The sequence below is a fragment of the Brugia malayi genome (assembly GCF_000002995.4).
Source record: "Brugia malayi strain FR3 genome assembly, contig: Bm_v4_ChrX_scaffold_001, whole genome shotgun sequence".
Taxonomy (NCBI): Eukaryota; Metazoa; Nematoda; class Chromadorea; order Rhabditida; family Onchocercidae; genus Brugia; species Brugia malayi.
The window spans coordinates 18,604,954-18,624,934 of record NW_025062479.1 but is presented as its reverse complement, the minus strand read 5'-3'; the positions used below and the strand labels follow the sequence as shown (position 1 = coordinate 18,624,934).

Here is a 19,981-nt window from a genome sequence, read left to right as displayed (position 1 = left end):
AATTGTGAAAAAAATAAATTATAATCAAATATAACCAAACCAAAAGGATTACTACATATATCACAGTCGAAGGATAAATATCAGTGGTCAATATCGGCAAACAATATAACATATCTTGACAAAAATGTAGCGAACAAGTACTCGCAACCTCAGGAATAACTCCTTTTAACAAAAACAAAAGTGCCTAATAAATAAGTATGAAAGAGAGAATAGAAAGTGCTTCTAATAGATAAATAAAGAAACATGCAGAAAGGAATTCGTTCAGCGAATGTCAACATCAGAAGATGCATTTCTCTTTTCTATCTCTTCTTTGAAATTGAAATAGAATTAAATTAAAGAAAGGAATGATTAGCCTACACATGTGATAAGTAAAAATTTAAACCAGTCCTTACCAGATTTAATATGCTCTTTAATTATTAGTATTGTTTTCCATGAAATAACTAATATACCAAATTTGCTCCTAATTGAAGCTGGCATTTGAGATTAAGGAGGAATTCAAAAAACGCGCATGCACAAGATACCAAGCAAGTCACATGCTCGCAATATTTGCTAGCAACCAGGACATGCACCAATTTATCCTCAGCATCGTCGCACGTTGCATATTTCTCGCTCATATTCATTTCCAGAACACTGCCCACCTTCGCCATAGCATTTGCGTACCCGCTTCCGGACACCTCTACCGCATGTTTCAGAACACGGTGACCAATAACCCCAACCTAAAAGCTCTTATTTGGTGCCACTGAGTTCGGGTTAGTTCTGATTCTGGTAACTTGGAATAGCCTCAACGACCCATTTCACAAGACTTCAATCTCTGATCTCACAAGAAAGGATCTAAATGAATTTACCTTACCTCTGCCTTCAAACATTTCGACCTTACCATCGATGATATAAGTAAATACTAGGAATTACATAACTTTAGTTTTATAAATGATATATCCGTTGTTTATGTCATCACTAATAATTCTCTAAAACGGATTATCGCTACCTGTAGCTGATATTCTTCATTTTTGCTTTACGATATTGTTAGAAGTAAAGAAAATCTGTTCATATTAATCATAAAAGAATAAAGGGTAATAAAAGCCTTTTAATTAGCACGACACTAATTAATATTGTGTTGCTATCCATATTTACGGAAGATGACAGAAAAAAAAATCTAATTCAATACCAAAGCTAAATACGAGTTTTAAGATTCTGATAAAATACTCCACCACATTAGTGGAATTTTTATCCTAAATTATTACCACATATTCCATTAGATAATAGTGGAAATACTAGAGGTCAATCGTTTTCGTCATTTCTTAAATTGAAAATAAGCGAAAAGAGTCAATTAAATTTGTGTTTATAAGGTTATGCTCGAATATGAAAGAAAGCAAACTGAGAAAGAAAGTTAAAATTGTCTAATGAATGCAGGCTGTTTTTTTGGAAAGGAGGAAAAATCTGCAGACGAACAGAAGTTACTACAGGAAAATTTGCAGTAGTACGGGGTCAGGTTCAGCAGTTCGCGATAAAGAACCGTTACTGAACAGCCAAAAGCGACGAAGATTTCGTTTTGCAAAACTTACATCTGTCAGGCCGATAGAACTGAAGGAATAATTGGTGCCTGATGCAGTTCTAACAGATGGCTCGGTGGTAACTGGACTACTACCATATGAGATCTTAGCCAAGGTAATAGCACCACTGGAAGAGTACTTACCTCCCCACGAAGCAGTGGTTCCTGATGAAAATGACTTGCAATGTTTAATCATGCACGGTAGTGAATCTTTAGATGGACCATTGCATGTCCCGCGTTGACAAAGTCGGGTACGCCTCTTAAAACCACCACCGCAAGTCGTACTACAAGTGCTCCAATCGGACCATCCAGACCACTGACCAACTGTTGTAGTTCCAGCTACCGTACATAGATTTTCGTTGCAATTTAGCTGCTCCAGACCACTTCCGAAACACCCATTTGTAGCTGAACACTTTCTAAAAACAGTTATAAGCATTATTTGAAATAAAGAGAGAAACACAACCTTAAAATTGAGAACTCTTTCTAGAAATTAGTTAATTAAAACTAACTTCTAATGAATTTACTTCTTTCAGACTTTTTATATGACAAATAAATAAATTTTATCAATCAAACAATACAAAGCACTTAGTGAATACCATGAACGCCTAGTTACCTCTTCCTGGTACGTACACCTTTTCCACAAGTCAAAGAGCATTGTGACCATGCTTCCCACTGCAACCATCGGATGCTAATTTCACAAGGACCCAAATTACATGACATTCTCGATTGTCCTGAACCGTCACATGGTTCCTGTTATTTGAAAAGTGTCTTTCAGTATTTAACCCAATGACAAAATTCTTTACAAATCAGAAAACACACTGCACTTAAATATCATTATCGTCCAACTTTAAAACTATCCCACCGGAAACTATTAAATGACTTGGGTAAGCAAAAAAACATTTCAGTAGTGGAATTGCTCATATGTGATATATTGATGTTAACTGTGGCCGTGCTTTTTTTTTTTGTTAACTATTTACCTTAGTACAATAACGATTTCGATTTCGTATTCCCGGTCCGCAGCTAACTGAGCATTGTGACCACTCGGTCCAACTGCCCCATAAACCAACTGTACCCGTATTGCATTCACCCATATTGCACTGCCGTGTTTCCATCGAATTCTCTGAACCATTATTCCAAATTAATTCAGCATTCATATTCTACATGATCTAATCTTCCACTTCCGGAATATAAATTCCAACATCTGAATAGTAGCATTAGGATATATTGATGGTATCATAATCTCGAGAAAGCTTTGTACCTGGGCATGAAAAGGAAAGTGAATTATGCGAACTGAAGCACCGTCGATATCGTGCTTGCGATCCGATATCACATGACACGGAACACTGATTCCAAGAAGTCCATTCACTCCAACTACTTTTCTGATCCGACACTGTATTGGTACCGCAAGCCGATAAATTGCATTGAGTTTTCTCAGATGATACGCCCGAACATTGATTTTTTGTATTAGTGCATGATCGAGTCCTATAACCTTCTATATATAGCATTTCTCATCCCTATGTAATATGAAAACTTAATAGCTAATCAATTTGAATCGCTATCATTTCATCAATCAAAGCTTTTCAACTTAATGAAAATCGAGCGTTCATAAGGACTGTTTGCCAAATGTGTTAGTACAATAATTTTTTCTTGTTGTATTCTGCTTATTCATTCGAAAGGATCCATCAGAAATTGCCAGTACATTTAATTTAGAACTTGATCTTCAATATTTCAAATTTAGTATTTCATACGATTAAGAGCTAGATAAAAAATTTACAGAATTCAAAAACTCAAGTTTTGGTGAGCTATTAAATTTATATGAAAACTTCATCAAGTTAAACATGATTTAGGCGGGGTTGAATATATAAGAAAAACTTTCTCTAACAAGATTACCGCTGTCTATAGCCTATTCCACATGTGTGTGAGCAGGATGACCAGGTTGACCAGGATGACCATCGAGCTCCAGCACTAGTTGATACTGCATTGGTTATTTCGTTCTCCTGACGGCACCATTCACTGGCGATAGGACATGATAAGTCACGTGTAATTAATGCATTATTATCGCAAGACAATGGCTGCAAATAAAATGATCAGAAAAATCAGCACAGCACTCTCTACATATGCATAATATCTTAATTAGTTCGTTTCTCCATGGCATCTCATCTCGTCTGCAATCATTATTGAACAATTTTAAAAAACTAACAAGACATTCGCCATCTAAGCAATATTTATTGGTGCCACATGGAGCACCATCTGGAAGAATATCACCAAAAAAGCGATAATTTCGCTGGGATCCATATCGACTTATCACATCACAAAACACCTAAACTGGCAGCAAACTACGACACTTCACGTAATTTTCAGCGAAATAAACCGATAATCCTATCTTTTACCGTCACGTTCATATTTAAAACTAAAAAATTATGATGCTCGTTTAATGTTTCATATGCCTTCACTCCGACTTTTGCGCAGAGATCTATCTCACACGCGGTAACTCTCAAATTTGATTTGAACTTTAATTGTTAGCAATAAACTTTGCTCACAGTTGGATTACTAGTGTTATGTGTTACTAAGTAAATCCAAATTTGTGTTGTCGGAAAAAAAACCTTGTTGCGATCCTTTTCGTAGCAAAATTAGGCGTATTAAATATTTAAGTTGCATAGAATGGAAACCTTGCATGCACGTTGAGGGTAACGAATCAGTTGAGTGCCACTTCCAGTTAAATCTGAATCACTTTTTAGCCTTTTCTGCTGCGTACAATGTTCTTTTATATGCTGTAAAAGAAGCAAGTCAGCATTAGATTTGCTCTAAAAAAAAAACACTGTGACTACACCGCCACATTAGGAAAAAAAGAAATTTACACATGTATCTTCTATGTGATGAATTCTTCGCTCCTTTTCACAACTTAATCATCATTTTAAATTACCTTATCAACAGATTTGCTGGACGAAGTACACAGACGATTGCATATAATTGCACGCAGTGTTGCACCAACGCACTCTGCACCGCCATTTGCTGGTGATGGATTGCTGCAACGCCGAGTGCTTGTAGAAATACCTATGCTACCAGCTATATCAGCGCAGTTACATGACTGACAAGAAATTGCAGACCACTCGGACCATTGTCCATCGATACGCTGCAGAAAAATATTTCAAACAGATATTGGAATAAACTTTAGAGGTTTTAGAGAAGGCTAAGTTCAATGCAATCAAGTTCTTTAAACGCTTATGAGAATGCAACCTGATATCGAAGTAATGGAAACTATGAATAAATAGACTGTGGATCGAGCAGACAGATTCATGCATTTAAGTGCATGAATCTGATTCTTTTAAATATCTAGAATTTAAATAGCCAAATACCTTAGGTATTGCAGTAGGACCAACACCAGGCCATGGTACACACCGACCGAGTTCGCACCATTTCGATGAACCACAAAAAGTCCCCTCAAGAGCTGGATGAGAAGTAATTATTCGACCGAATGATGACTGCCCGCACCACATCATATAACATATGCCGTCATAATGATCCTGTCGTGGACTGATCTAGAGAAAGAAAAATGTGCTTGCAGAATTTCAGCATGAAAGGTTTGCTTCATGCCAGATGTGTTCCTCCACAACATTTAACTTTTTAACAGAATCTTTCAACAAACAGATCAAATGAGCAACATTTTCTGTTTTCCCTTTGATCTCAAATTGTAGTCTATTCATATGTGACATTTAAGTTATTCTTCAAATTTTGTTTATGAGACATTCAGTTTATTACTTCTCATCGCTTTCGTTCCGCTGAAATTTCTTCATTAATTTTTATTTTTTTTTATACGCAATATCAGATTAGTCTCTCCAAACAATTACTCGACTGAATAATCTATAAAATTTTTTAGTTGTCGCTTTTCGATTAATAATAGTCTAAAATGATATTGGAAAATTATTTTATCATCACTTTTCTATCAACTGAAAAGTTTCTTTATGATTTTCTTCCACTCCTCTTCATGGCGAATTCCACTTTAAATTCACTTTATATTAATATTAATTATAGTGATTTTCCACGATGTTTTCAGATTAATAGTCTAAATCCAGTTAATAGTCTAAAAAATAGAAAAGAGATAGCACATGTAAGGAAATCTTAAAGGAGAAGTGAAATACAAACAGGGCCTAAGACAGATTCATTCCAGGCAACTAGAAACGAATTTGCAGAGTTTATTCCTTCTTCTCCCTCAAATACGAGAATGATGTTCATGAAACCATGCATAATCAATGATTCCAAATGGAGAACAGACAAATCTTAAACCTATCTGATAGCTAAATTGAATCTTCTACATAAAATCAGCCAATTTTACTCCCTCTGAATTACACGACAGAGGTAAATACACAAAGAAAAGAATCCCCAAACAACATGAAATTTTGTGCAGAAAAAAAGATCTTTGAAGATGGACCTTGTCTTTGCTGAAAATTATGAATAAAAGGGTTTTGAAGCTTATTTCTAGTTAAGAAAAACGACAAATCCATTCATATTTTCTGCTTAAAAACAAAAGAATGAGCAAAAGTAATGACTGTCTTCACTTCAAAAAAAAATTTTTTCCCTTTTTACTCCAAGTGGGCTTTTAAACCTCTTCCTTCAAAATCATTACAGTGAGTGAACAGTCTCTTAAATTCACCCACATAAAGGATTCTAATAATAAAAAGTGAAGCAGCCTAAAAAGAGAAAGCTTATTTGATAATATTAAGAAGTTTTTGATTCATAATATTTAAAAGATAAATTTCTGTCAGTAAAAAGTACGGGTGTAGACTAAGCAAAAGTTTATTAATCAGTATTACTTCAGCACTATTCATCTTCTCTACATTTTTAATTAGAATTAAAGTTAAAGATTGCGAGAGTTTGTAAAAGGAATGTCAAAATAACTTTTGCTATAATACTAGCTAAAATGAACCATGCATAAAGTTGGATTTTAGCAAATCTAGTTAAAGATAATATCATTGGAAATTAGGAAAGTAAACAAGTCTCTAAAATGATACGAATGACTGATGGTGCATAATTTACCAATTACAACAAATGAAAATAGCTAAAAATAAGATTACTTTTCATAACAGCTGAGAAAATAATAGATAGATTAATTTATTAGAGAATTTCAAACTATACTAAATCAAAAATGAAATTTCTGAAATTCAGACACTGAATAAATGACACTGCATGAAATATTCTGAGATATGGCAGACTAACTCGGGTATTTACCTTCAAGGACAGTAACAATGCAAAAAATAAATTTCCTTAAGTAATAAAGATCGTCTGAGATAAAACTGCTGTAATGAATCAAAAGTATATTAGTGATCTGTATTAGAAAATTAATGAATTATATTAATGATAGTGATGAGAACAACCTGCCGATAGCCTTGACCATGCATTATATAACATTGCATATCTGCATTGTAAACCTGGCCTGGCTTGAGATCTGTTCTCATTGTTAGCTTTTGTGGTAAGTTGGATACTCGTAAACAGTTCTTGTCACGACTACTGAAAAGCATCTAATCTTAATAACAAAAAAGGCTTAAAAGACAAACAAGCAGACTGAATTAAAAATGATTATCCGTGTACAGAATCTTACAAATGAACCACAAGCTTATATTCAAAAAACCAAATTTATTAATGGTACCCACTCGAGACGTTGCAAAAATACATGATAGTCACGTAAACTACAAATTGACCAAGTTACTTTTCCTGGACCTAGTGATGAACTCATGATGTGCTTTGCTGGACAGTATGGCTCGTCATGGCGCATCCCGACGCTGCAATATTTAGCTATAAGTTATTTCACTACTAAGAATATAATTAGACATGAAATCAGCAAATGTTACGAAAGACTTACCTGTGACCAAGCTCATGGGTTCCAATAAAAGCTGAGGTAAAATCGAGTCCTTCAGCCAAAGTGCAACTATTCCACGGATCACACATGCCGTCCAAACGAGCAATACCGCTTATAGATCGTGATCCAGTACCGCGATGAATATCGTACCTAAAGTGAATGTCGCGATATTCAAATTCGCTTCAGCACAATCAACTACCAGACGATCTTATTTAAGGAGATATAATTCCATGTATTTAATATGTGGCTCAACGTTTAAATTTTGTGCTGTTTTTGATTTGTGTTATTAATCAATTTCAATCACATATAAACGCTTCTAGATGGGTCCAGCACTCTGACAAAGTCACAAAAAGAAAGAGTGGTCAAGCATATAATGATAGATGAACCCTGTAAGCAGAAGAGCGTGATCCCAATCACGTGTGCTCAAACTTCGCTGATACTTGCAGAATCGATCCAGGTATTTCTGAGCATGCCCGCTGTTGTGTAAATGGTCTGCCATGGCACTCTAAAATTCATTCATGTTCAGTGCATATTTTGACTTCTTTCCCATGACTTTGATCCTCCATAGCACTTAAAATTCAGCAATTAACTGCTTATTTCTTATTTTTACTGCTTGATATTATAATACTACATGTTACCATTACCGTGGTTCTGGTAATACAGTGATAATATTTTATTGTTGGAAAGGTGGGTTACCCATAATAAAAATTGGACATGCAGAATTGTTTAATGTAAATAAGCCCGTGCTGATATCTGATCTAGGATACAGTATGCTTGATTATTATTTACTGCAAGTAAAGAGCTGTTTTATTTCGACAAACTGTGTGAACGGAGATAAAGAGGGATTTAATTAATATTTAATTATTTACATTAATTATGTGTTTAATGAGAAAAGTGAAATGAACTATTGAAAATGAACTCTATGATATTCTCTATCCTTATACAGAATGATTTTGTTACATTTTGGCAGTTAAAATAAAATGAATAGTACTACCAGTTCTTTCTGTTTTTTTTTAAAAAATAGATAACTTCACTTCAATTATTTTTACTAAATTATCGATCAGTTTATCTTAACAAGCAATCGATAACATTAATCATTAGAATCTGAGAATTGTGCAGAGAATTTCAGATGTATTCGGTCCTGGAAGATCAGAAAAAGCGGAAGAAAAAATTGATACCGGCTGGATGGTGAGCACTTCGAATCTCACTACATGAAATGATAGCTGTGGAATGGCGCTTGGTTGATGGTACATAATTTGTACATTGTTAAGCATTGTTAGCGCATAATCTCGTAGTTTACTAGCTGCATCTACTCCATATTTACTGCTAAAAAGCTTCCATAACATTTCATCCACGAATATTGCCAATTCTACCTGAAAATTAAACTTGAAATAGTTGGTGCACAGCGATACAAAACTTTAGAGACTATGGTTAGAATGGAATATTTGAAAAACTGTGAATTTTGCGGATTCTAAGCTGCAAGATATGATACCTGCCGAAGTTACGAAATGAAATAGTCACTAAATGCACAAAATCCCATTCCAACTTGTTGAAATTTTTTACACTTTAAATGGAATAATGACACTACAATTTATTATCGCTAATTTTCTTTCTTTTTCCTCTTTTTCTTTATCTTGAACAATCCCCCAAAGAATGTCTTTCCGAAATGATACTACATTTTTTATTAAAAAAAGTGCAATTTCATATTAGTTGTTGAATAAGGCACAATTCATTTGTGCATATTTGCATTCTTGGAATTTTATATTTCTAAAAGAAAGCAATGTGTCATTTAGCGATGTGTCGTCCCTTTCTGATAATTTAGTACCATTCAAATTATCCTTCTTACAAATAGTTATTTACACATCATTGAACTCATTTAGTATTCCAGTTTTCTCATATCTCATCCGTAATAACGAAGTTTTGCTATCATTAACAATCAATTAATCAAGCTTGCTGCTAAAATTACTGATGAATCATTGTTTACTCTTAGATGATGAATTCAAATGAAAGCATTAATTGTTAGGAAACAACTATTTAACGAAGTATTTCCTTTCAGAATGAATATAAATTGTTATAAAAGATTGCTATCGGTAGCACTAACAATATCAGTGGCTACTTTCCTCTTATCTATGAAATAAAAAAAGTAGTGTAATTAGCTCTATGAAAGTAGCAATAATGAAAAAGTAATGGTAATTAGCAGTTAGTAATAATAACTTGATTGATGATACCTCTTCCTCTCTATGAGTTTTATTCCAAAAATATTTTAACGATTTCTTTCTCTTTTGCTACTTTATTCGTCTTTAAGAGTTAAAAGTTGCAGCTAGGAAATTAATATGGTGGACAGAATCTTAAAAGTGTCGGAAATTTGAATTAAGGTTTTAATATAAATTATGTTAAATAACTTACCTACCGATCATCCAAACTCATCTTCTATTTTGTTATTTTTTGAATTATTAGAATAATTTTCTTTTTTGAAGAATATTGGTATATAGTAAAAAAATGTGTGCAAATAAGATTGCAATGTTAGATGCATATCAATCAATTCTCATAAAAACTTATGAAGTTGAAATTTTATGTGCACTGAGCCAATCTATCTTGCACTGATCAAAATTTCAGGCATTACTTAGATGCTGGAATAATTCCATTTGAAAACAAACAATGAGTTCGCCTTCCTCGTTCAGACGTTGTCCAACTGTAAACACATCTTCGCTCACTTCGTTCTCACCCTCGGCGAGTTCAGTCGATGTAATTGTCGATTCCAGGCCGCAAAATTCTTTTCGCGTCACCTCGCGTTTGTAGATAACATGCAGTCCAGGATCTGAGCCTAAATATTTATGCCATTTAATTATGTAAGAGTGATTAAGGAAGTTTATCAAGACATTCCCTCGTCTTTTTATCGTCATTAGCATTTTACAAAACTGCTTTTCAACTAGGTAAAATTGGCAAGGCTATTTAATAGAACAGTCCTTAGGAAGTCGTAGAAAGTACCTTTCCGGTTGTTCTGATCAAATCGATGAGCGTGACGATCGGGTAACGGATGCAACACATAAACATCATCTGTCACTACAATTATACCTTTCTGAAAAAAAAAAAAAATCTATTCAATATCTTAAATTAAAAAATCTTTTAAATTACTACTATAATTGAATATTTGTCGCCAAGTTTTTCAGTGCTTGAAAATTTGAGTAAAGCATCTATTGCTACATATTTCACGAAAATTTTATTATTTTTCTCTTTATAAAAATGAATATTTATGTTAAAACCTCATAATTTAGCATTTCCTGTGCACATTCAACTTTCAATTAAAATTTTTCTCTAAAAAATATATCTTTAGCATAAATATCTTTGTCATACATCTGTCTCTTTGTCTTTTTGAACCATTGCATTTTGTCAAAAAAAATGTTAGTTCAAAATTGAAACAAAAAATTTTGATACTTTCTAATACCTAGGCCTATGTCAGTCTAAATCAGAGCCTCTGTCAACTTTCCTAGCAAAGTTTGATTTTTAAACCATTTTCAATTCACAATTCTTAAACTTAGTTCCGTATACTATACCTCATCTCAAAGGACAAGAAGCGATAAATATTAAACTTAATTTTATATGTACTAAATAAATTTAACATAGTAAATTTTTTAGGAAAAGAAACAACGAATGACCGAGAAGTATTTCTAAAGAATTTTCGCAATCATATTTATACCGCTCATAAAGTTCGCCTGTTGCTATTTCACATAAGTGTCAGTTTCGCAAACTTTGCCCGCACCAGTATTTTCATTTTTTACTAAACCTTACTGTCATCCATTTTATTTTCTTCCATTCATCCACCCTTTCCTTTAAGGAATCAGAGAACGAATTAAAGAACATCAATTAGATTCCAGAACACTTTCTTATCTTTCAATCCTTCCGTTTTGCAAAATAATTTCAGATCTCCGACAACCAGAAATTGATTTAATTAAGGAAGTAATATGAAATTAATGCAAGCTGTAATAGGCACTGACGAGATTCCCATCACAATTGCTGATAGCTGCGTACACATCCTTTGATTTGTGCTGATAATGACAGCTGATCGGTGGTAGTCCAACCTCCAATCTCCCACCACCATGCGCATTCCGGAAAACGGTCTTCAAATGCGGTGAGACAAGCGATTGAATGGTCGGTTGCAGCGTGAAGTTTACTTGCTTTCCATGAATAGTTATGTGAAGCAGCTTTAATTGACCATCTTCTGAATATTCCGCTTCTGGATATAATTCTTCATATTGAGGTACTGTAAAGACATATTATGAGAGGAAGTGTTCTCAATTTTTAATAGCATTTAATTAAAACTAAGAGAAGCTTTATGTATTTTGGCTTGACTGGTTGATTTTTTTCAAGCTTATTTTTCCAATCTTCCAACAGCACTATAGTACATTTGATGTCGCATCATTTTATAAAGATGTTCGGAAATATTTCCTTCCGATGGTTTCATATATGTGCAATGTATTTTTCACAGTTACAACTTAATTAACGGACACTCACCAAAACAAGTTTGCAAAGTTTCTGTAAAAGAAAAATAAAAGAAAAATGTCATATAGCATTGAAATTGCAATGGTTTCTAAACAAATAAACGCCCTAAATCATTCCTAACAGTCTTTTGTCATTTAATGTAATGGTTAAATCAAAGGCTTTTTTATTAGATATTATATTCAGTAAACAAAATTATTTGCCGAAGTTTTAATAGAAAAAAGGAACTTTTTAGTGTGTATTATTTTTTATGCAAGATCAGAAATGCAGATTAAATTTACTTAATCATATATTGTTAACTGATGTCTTATTTTACACTCAAAACTGCATCAATTTAATTAAAAAACTCCTATTGTTGCAAACGAAGGCGATATTGGTACTTCATCTGCCGACTTTTAACCATAATTTATTTACCATCAAAATTTATCAGAGTTTACAAGCGTTTCTAAATCTCATAGTAAGGAAATGAAACCATTTTCGATAGTTACGCATTAACGTCTTCCTCATATAGGTCAAAGTGTATGATAACAACTCATAAGTTTTCTGTGACTGAAATGTTGGTGCATGGTACTACATCAGTATTGGACTTAAAAAAGCAGTGGGCTTAACATACCATCAGGGAAGGTATGAACACCAAATGTATATCGCAATTCTTCCGATGAGAGAAACGGTGCTGTTGTTGATTCTGTTAACTGTAATTAATAATTTTCATTCTGATTAGAACATTATTGTTAATGGCACATTTATTTCCTGTACCTTTTACAATTCCTGTTCAAATGTTGACACTTCATCGTCCTCTACACAAATCTCCTGCTTATTTAATTATTCCTTACACTGCACTGAAAAATCCATCGCATGCTGTATGCCATTTTATAACATCAATATTTTAAAGATTGACAAATGAATGATGTTATGTACTTATTTTCTACATATATAATAGTTATCCATAATTTTATATACCAATAATAGTAAATAATTTCATATTTGTTCAATGTTGTAATTGTCCATCTTGGTATTTAAGTAATATTATGTTATAAATGTTGAAGTGAAATAAAATATCACAGTTAACCAATGCTTGCAATTAATTGCGAAGCATTGAATTCAAAGAAAGGATTAGGAACAGGAATATAATAGAAATAAGACTTTGAATTCAAGGTCTAAAACAAATAAAACGATCAAATAATATACTTCAAGGTCATTTGTCTTGTTTTTTGAGCACTTGAAGTCATTTCTAGATCAGAAGTCATCTCATTTTGTTATAAGTCTTTATAGCGCTCGTCAAATTTTAAAGCACTACGACGATGTAATGATATGCATTATACATGTATATAGCAATGTAATATACAATAATAAACAGACAATAAAAAATCAGGTGAGAAAATATTATGGAGAAAAATGCGAGATAATCTACGATAAGGATAAATTTGGTAAAATAACAAAATGAGTGGTAATATTTGAAATAATTATAAGCAAGTCGTTGTACAGCAAAGAGTAGTATTAAAATTACAGAAAAAGGAATTTTGAATCTTTAAATAGAATTAACTTGTAGGAATAAAACAATTTTAAAGCCAATCAAATGCCAAAACGCTTCTTCGATAAAGATAATAATTTTTCAACATCCGACGAAGGATTTATGTCTAAAATATTCCGGTTAAAGTTCAGATACTCGTGTTGGTCAACGCAAGTCAATTATCAACAATCTCATGACACAGAGTCAACCTTGACACTTGATAATTCATCACCGGAAATATGATGCATTCGCCGTATCACCGGAAATATGTTTTATTTGCAAAAATGCACTTCGACGTGCATTCAGAGCATTTTCAAAAGACATTAAAATGTCTCTCACACTATCAATTTAAAAAGAGTGAACATAACTAAAATCTGTGTTTAATTTTAAAATCTTAAATATAATGTTTTAAAGTAGGAATTATGTAATATTTTTTCAGACTTTTAGCAAAATAGTAAAAAAAAATGTATTTTTCCATTTTCTGCGCAAAATGTAGCGTAATTTTAAATCCTAAATAAACAAAGAAATTAATGACTAATTTATGAATAAAATTGCAAAAAATGAAAACATCATATATTTAATATATTTGTAAGCAATAGATATTTCGTTATTCTTCTGACAACTTTACCTAAGATCGCCACTTACTCCTTCTACACTAATAAAAGTAAAAACGAAATTGTAAAAATTGAGATAAAATCGTGATGGAATATTGGAAAATATTGCTGAAAAAGGATGATTTTGAAGAAATAAGAAAGAGATACTACACTCCAAATAGAAAGTACGTTATAAGGAAAGAACAATAATATTTGGAAATATGAAGTACAGCTATAAATATTTTTATCAAGTAGTGCCTTCAAAAAAAAAAGTTGCTTATTTGCATCATTGTACTGTACAATGATGTAAATAAACCATAATTCTAATAATTGTGAGATTGTGGTACTTATCAACAATATATCTAAATGCTTGTATGATACCTACCTGGCAGTAAAAAGTGAGAAGGAAAAAATGGAAGAGAGATGAGAAAATCACTTCCGTTCCCTTCACACATATAATAAGCGAAAACAATGACTGTTGCATTGTTGTTATTGTTGTTGTTGTTGACTGGCTGAGATGGAAATGAATTGTGTGTGAAACGCCGTGCTTTGGCGCTTCTTTGATATCGAAGATGCAAAAAAAACAGTGCTGAATAGGAGGTGGCACTTTCCACTGTTGGCCTTAGGTGTCGCTACTCACCGTGTCGTGTCTGGTCGTTACCGTTATCGATGTCGTTAGTGTCGCCGCTGTTGTAATTACTATCTTTTGTTTTTGATAATGAAGTTAATGATAGCAATATAGCAGCGCTTTGCTATTCATTTAATCAGTTGATAGTGATGGGGATGGCGATGGTGATAATGGAGGTGATTGCAGTCAAAAACCAGTGAGAGTAGAGTAATTTTTAATTTGGGAAATGCGAGATTGGAAGGCAGAATGTGAAGAAGGAGGAAGAGGAAGAGGAGGAGGAGGAGGAAGGACAACTAGGGGAAGTGAGTTCAGGAGTTCGGAAAGCAGGGAATCATAAAATGAGCAAGATGTGATGCAACAAGGAAGATTTTTGTGCAGGAAAAGTCCTTTGGTGGAGAAGTAGGAAGAATAACTATTTCAAATTAAATTATCGTCCTTTTCTAGTCCGATTAATAGCGATAGCTGCTGGAAAGTGCCGCAGATTTACAAATATTCTTATGGAAATTCTTGCGATCTTGCAATTTTTTCTCTGCGAAATATATTTTTATTTTGGAATGGACTAAAATATATTAATTAAATAAATGGAAGCAACTGTTTCGTCCACATAGTGGACTTTCAGGACAGTTAAACGAGGAGACAGAATTGATTTAAAAAAAAGAGCACTGGGTAACCTTCTTCGCAAACTATCTCATCGATAAATCAAAGTCTGAAAACGAAGTTGCAATTACTGGTCATTAAATAAATATGTGAAGCAAATTAGTTTGTTTGGATCGACTATTGGAAATCTCAAGTCAATCATATCTGTAAAGTAACTGTACAATCGTTTGTTTAAGTTTTCAACATGATAAATTAAAGTTTCCATGGGGAGAATATCGGTGTCAAACTGTGTATTTCGAAAGATCGTCGCTTTTGGTAGTATGGAAGAGAGACGGAAAGTATTCTTGCAAGGTATTTGACATCACTTATGCCTCTCTGAGTATGGTGTGATGTGCATGTGCGTGTGTGTATGAGTGCGTGTGTATGTGCCAATACGAGGATGTATTTATATATCGTCATTACATATACCTTTTTTAAAAAATTTAAAACGGCGACTTAAAATAATGATGATCTTCTATCTAAAGAACAAAGAGTGTAGAGTAATTGTGAGTGGTTTCCAAAAGTAGAAGAACGGTCGCGACAGTGTTGGTAACATATTATAATGTCGTAGAGATTTTTGCTCATCTCTAAGAAACTTGAAACTTTGATTTCTTGAACTTAACACGTACAGAAAATAAAGGATAGTGACAGAAAGTGGTTGTGTCATCAATGGTGTCCCTCGTGTTTCCTCGATTTTTTTTTCTCTCTATTGTTTCAGCTGTGCAATTCATAAAAAAAAAGAAAAAAACGAATTACAAGAAATAGGCTGAAAAAAACTCTAAAACGTGTTTGAAAGAAGCAAGCAAAGAAAACATTCAAAAAAGCATACAATTGAGATCTACAAATTTGTTCGATCACGTCGTCTTTATACTTAAGAATACATTTATTTATAGAGTAGTTGAATAAAGTGAAATAATGTATTAAATTACCGTAATTTTAGCCGTTTAGTTTTTGATACTAACAAACAGGACAACAATTTTAAAAAAGTGCATTTTCAAGGAGAAAAGTATCACTGTAGACAGAGGCGCAAAAGTTATTCTATGTTTTGTGCTTAAGAATAAACTTACCGATTACTTTATTTTTTGGAAAAAATTCTCTTCAAAAATTAAAGCGACATTCTCAACAGTCGAAGTGAGAAAAGCACAAACATAGAAAGCGCCTAGCTTCAATAAACAGAAATAGTAAGATATCAATATTATCATTGCATAAATTTGGTATTATTTAATTAATTGCTTGAACGATTTTGATTAGGCAATTATATTGAATATGTTGATACAAATTTTTTCCTTTCACTTTCCTTTGCACCCATAATTACTCGAAAATTGGAAAATCGTAAATTGCGTTTATGAAGCAATTATTTCAATTTTAAGATAATTTTTGGAACATCCTAAAGATGTTACCTTTTTGGTTCAGTTTCTTCTTATTATCAAAAAGAAATAATTAGAGTAAATTCGGTGGAGAAACTCTATTAATCATTTACTATGTTGCTCACTTACAGTTTGTGACCTCTTCAGTTCTACAAAAACAAAACTATCAATTAAATTCAGGATTTTATCTTTTATTCTTAGCAAGGTATTGAAGATAAATTATTTCAAGTAATATTTCCTTTATCTCAAAAAGAAAAAAATTTTTTTTCGACTTAGAAATTTAGAAAACGATTGCGTGGCGAAACTCTGAAAGATAGGACAAATTTTTGATAGAGCATTTTCCCCTCATTTGTGATTTGATCAGCAAGATAAGCTTGACAATTTAAAAGCTTTTTCAGACCATTGCATACAAACTAATAAGTGACCAATATTTCTAGGTTAATAATAATGAAATACGATAAAATAATCCTTTTGGCAAAACCATATTTCTTTTTGTATTTTTCTATTATTATTATTTCTGCTGCAATTACATTAATATTCATTTCCGGCTGATTACCGATTTATAAACATTTTTCTGTCATCTGTGATTTCATTGTTGTGATCCAGCGGTAAAGACGCTATTATATCGTTTATCGAGAACGTCTTTACCGTCACGTTTACCGTTTCCTATCCTGATGGTGAAACCTAATTAATGCATATGTTTTGTGACTCAAATTCTTCATTTCTTTTCTTTACTCTCTTCTTGATTGCATTTTCAATTTTATTGCACAAAAACTTTCATCTTGCAATAAAAATTTAGTGCAGAAAGAGAAGGAAATGAAAGATTTGACAAAATCGTTTCTTTCTTTTTGATAATTGAATGGATAGCAAATAATAGTAGAAAAAGTGAAATACCGAATGATTGTTAATATTGGCCAGAAATGAATGAAGATTTATTGACTTTAGATGTCTCATTGAGATTAACTCGAATGATAAGCTATTGAAACCCTAAAAGTCGTCCATCGTTTTCTACTGATTGTATTAAGCATCACATAATATATAATGCATACAAATGTGACAAACAAATACATAAACAATATTTCAGACATGCTAAAGATCAATTTTGTATATACTTTTTTAATGATTTAATCATTCTCAACTACAAAAATGGCCATCAAATTTCCTCCTTGAAACTAATAATAAACAATTCTAACTTCCTTTAATAAAAAGGCTTCCATCACAAAACACTAGCATATTTCAAATTTTGTAATAAGAAATTATCAGGAATGAGTCCTTCAAAACTTTCATGTAATGCATTGTAATTGTGGATTCAATCATTAATTGACGGAAGCGAAAGCCTTTTCGCAACAATGCTGTGCACTTGTCAATAACTTACTTACCAATAAGCTTCTTTCATGATGAAATGAATAGTTAGAAAGGAACTTTTTTCCTAGAAAACTGTGTCTCACAACTCATTTAAATAAGTTAGACAATAAATTTTGAAAAAATAATGAACTTTGAGCTATAAATGGACTTTTTCAATTGCCACTCAAATAATTTTTTACACTGATATTCGTGAAAAAGTTCTTTTATATTCCAAGGTTTCATTGGTGATGGAGAACTACTGAGATCATTTAAATGACATGTTTTTTAATAATGTCAAAGATTAATTTGTAATAGTTCTAAATTGCGGGTATATAGTTGTGTGGTCCATTATTGGTCACAGTGATGTGAATCTTTAACATTCATTAAGCTTGTAAATAAGGAGTAACAATATAATTCAATTGTCATCAACATATGCGACGATCGTAAATATAATAAGAATGAAAGCAATTTGCTTCTTTCACTTAGCAATATGTAAAATATGTGAAAAAATTTTCAATAAATATTAGTAAAAGATAATGCAATTCAGAAAACAATTGAATTAATATGAATGTTAATATTTTCGATACATTTAAAATTTCGAAGCAATGAAATCATAATTACTGATGGCGATTAAAGTCACTTCTGTTATAACTGTATGGATTCGATTATTGCTTTGACTTAAATGATTTTGTTGGCTTTTTTGAGTCATGAATCCTAAAATTGGGATCTCACATTTATATCTACAGCTTCCCTATCGTACTATTTAATTGATGTTAATATGACTGCTTTCCGATGTCTATTCCAAAGGTTTAGCTAAGATACTGAAATTTTGAAATAGCCATACTCTATCATTATATGTTCTCGACGTATTTCCGTGACATTTAATAATTGTTAAAATCCCTTTTCAATATCGATTACAAAGTACTTTTCACAATTTCTTTCAATAAAACGAGGTTTTTTAACTTCATTACGCATTTACAATTTACAAGTTGCAAATAGATAACTAAGAATTAAATATTTTAGTTCAATTATTTATAATTTATCTGACCTGATCATATACGTTTTCTTTCATATAGAACACGTTCTATCAGTTCACGCCAATTCTATTTGATACTGTTTATAACGAAAATCTCAGAATAGTTTTATAATGAACTTAAAGGACAATATCGAGAGTGCTACTTGATAGTTAAAAAATATTTGAAAAAAGTTAATGAAATAGTTTGATTACACCAATGCATATGTTTGGGAATGTGATCAACATTTAAGCACTGTATCATTTCAAAGTTTCAAAATCCTCCTTTCCTTGATCTCGCCCTAATGATTTCAATGATCATTTCTCTGTTCTAGTAATAGTTCAAAAGATTTTTTTAAGCAATTTACGAATTAAAGAATAATCAAATTATATTATCTATGCATAAATGGCGGTATGATTTTGATTGGAGCGATGCATGGGAGAAAATATCAAAAATTAACATAAAGGTAATTCAATTGGTTAGAAGCAAAATTTGGAATTGCAAAAAATTAGAAGCTTTAAGTAAAAAATTAATGTACAAATATTTTTAAGTGGGACAACCCAGTTTTTTAAATAGCTTTAAAAAACTTGGTCCAAAAGAAAACCTGCGGTAGAAGGTAAAATTTACCTGCTTGATCAAAATAATGAAACATTTATCGTCTTAGTTCAAAAACCGAAAAGCTGAAAATTGGAAATTATATTGTGGAAATTTGATGCGAAGAAAAAGTACAACAGACAAGTATAATGAACAGAAGAGACGATAGATATTGCAGCAAATTTGTCGAAATTCAAGATGAACAGTAATAAACAGTTCCAGAAGCTTCCGGAAAAAATCTGCAAAATATTTTTAAATAAATAGAAGCCGTTAACTAAAAACAAAATAAATAGAAACTGAAAGCTAAATGAAAATGTTACAACAAAATATAAACATTTTTATCTACTTAAATTTCATTCGATGGAAAAGATTGAGGTCGAATTTTTGAAGTGTATT

At 32.2% G+C, this 19,981-nt stretch overlaps 1 protein-coding gene across 1 annotated transcript; it reads right to left on the bottom strand.

Annotated features, from left to right (window-relative positions):
• Positions 1-579: 579 nt before the first annotated feature.
• Positions 580-14,487, bottom strand: Bma-adt-2 (Uncharacterized protein; the record flags this gene model as incomplete). The annotated part of the gene is made up of 20 exons (XM_043075317.1): positions 580-716; positions 1,694-1,965; positions 2,163-2,299; positions 2,527-2,669; positions 2,808-3,031; positions 3,440-3,621; positions 3,750-3,869; positions 4,219-4,320; positions 4,473-4,682; positions 4,906-5,088; positions 6,922-7,054; positions 7,198-7,326; positions 7,407-7,553; positions 7,790-7,908; positions 8,582-8,776; positions 10,061-10,227; positions 10,392-10,482; positions 11,399-11,664; positions 12,514-12,592; positions 14,389-14,487. The coding sequence occupies 20 exons, from the start codon at positions 14,485-14,487 to the stop codon at positions 580-582; spliced, it is 3,135 nt and encodes a 1,044-aa protein (XP_042931251.1).
• Positions 14,488-19,981: the final 5,494 nt, after the last annotated feature.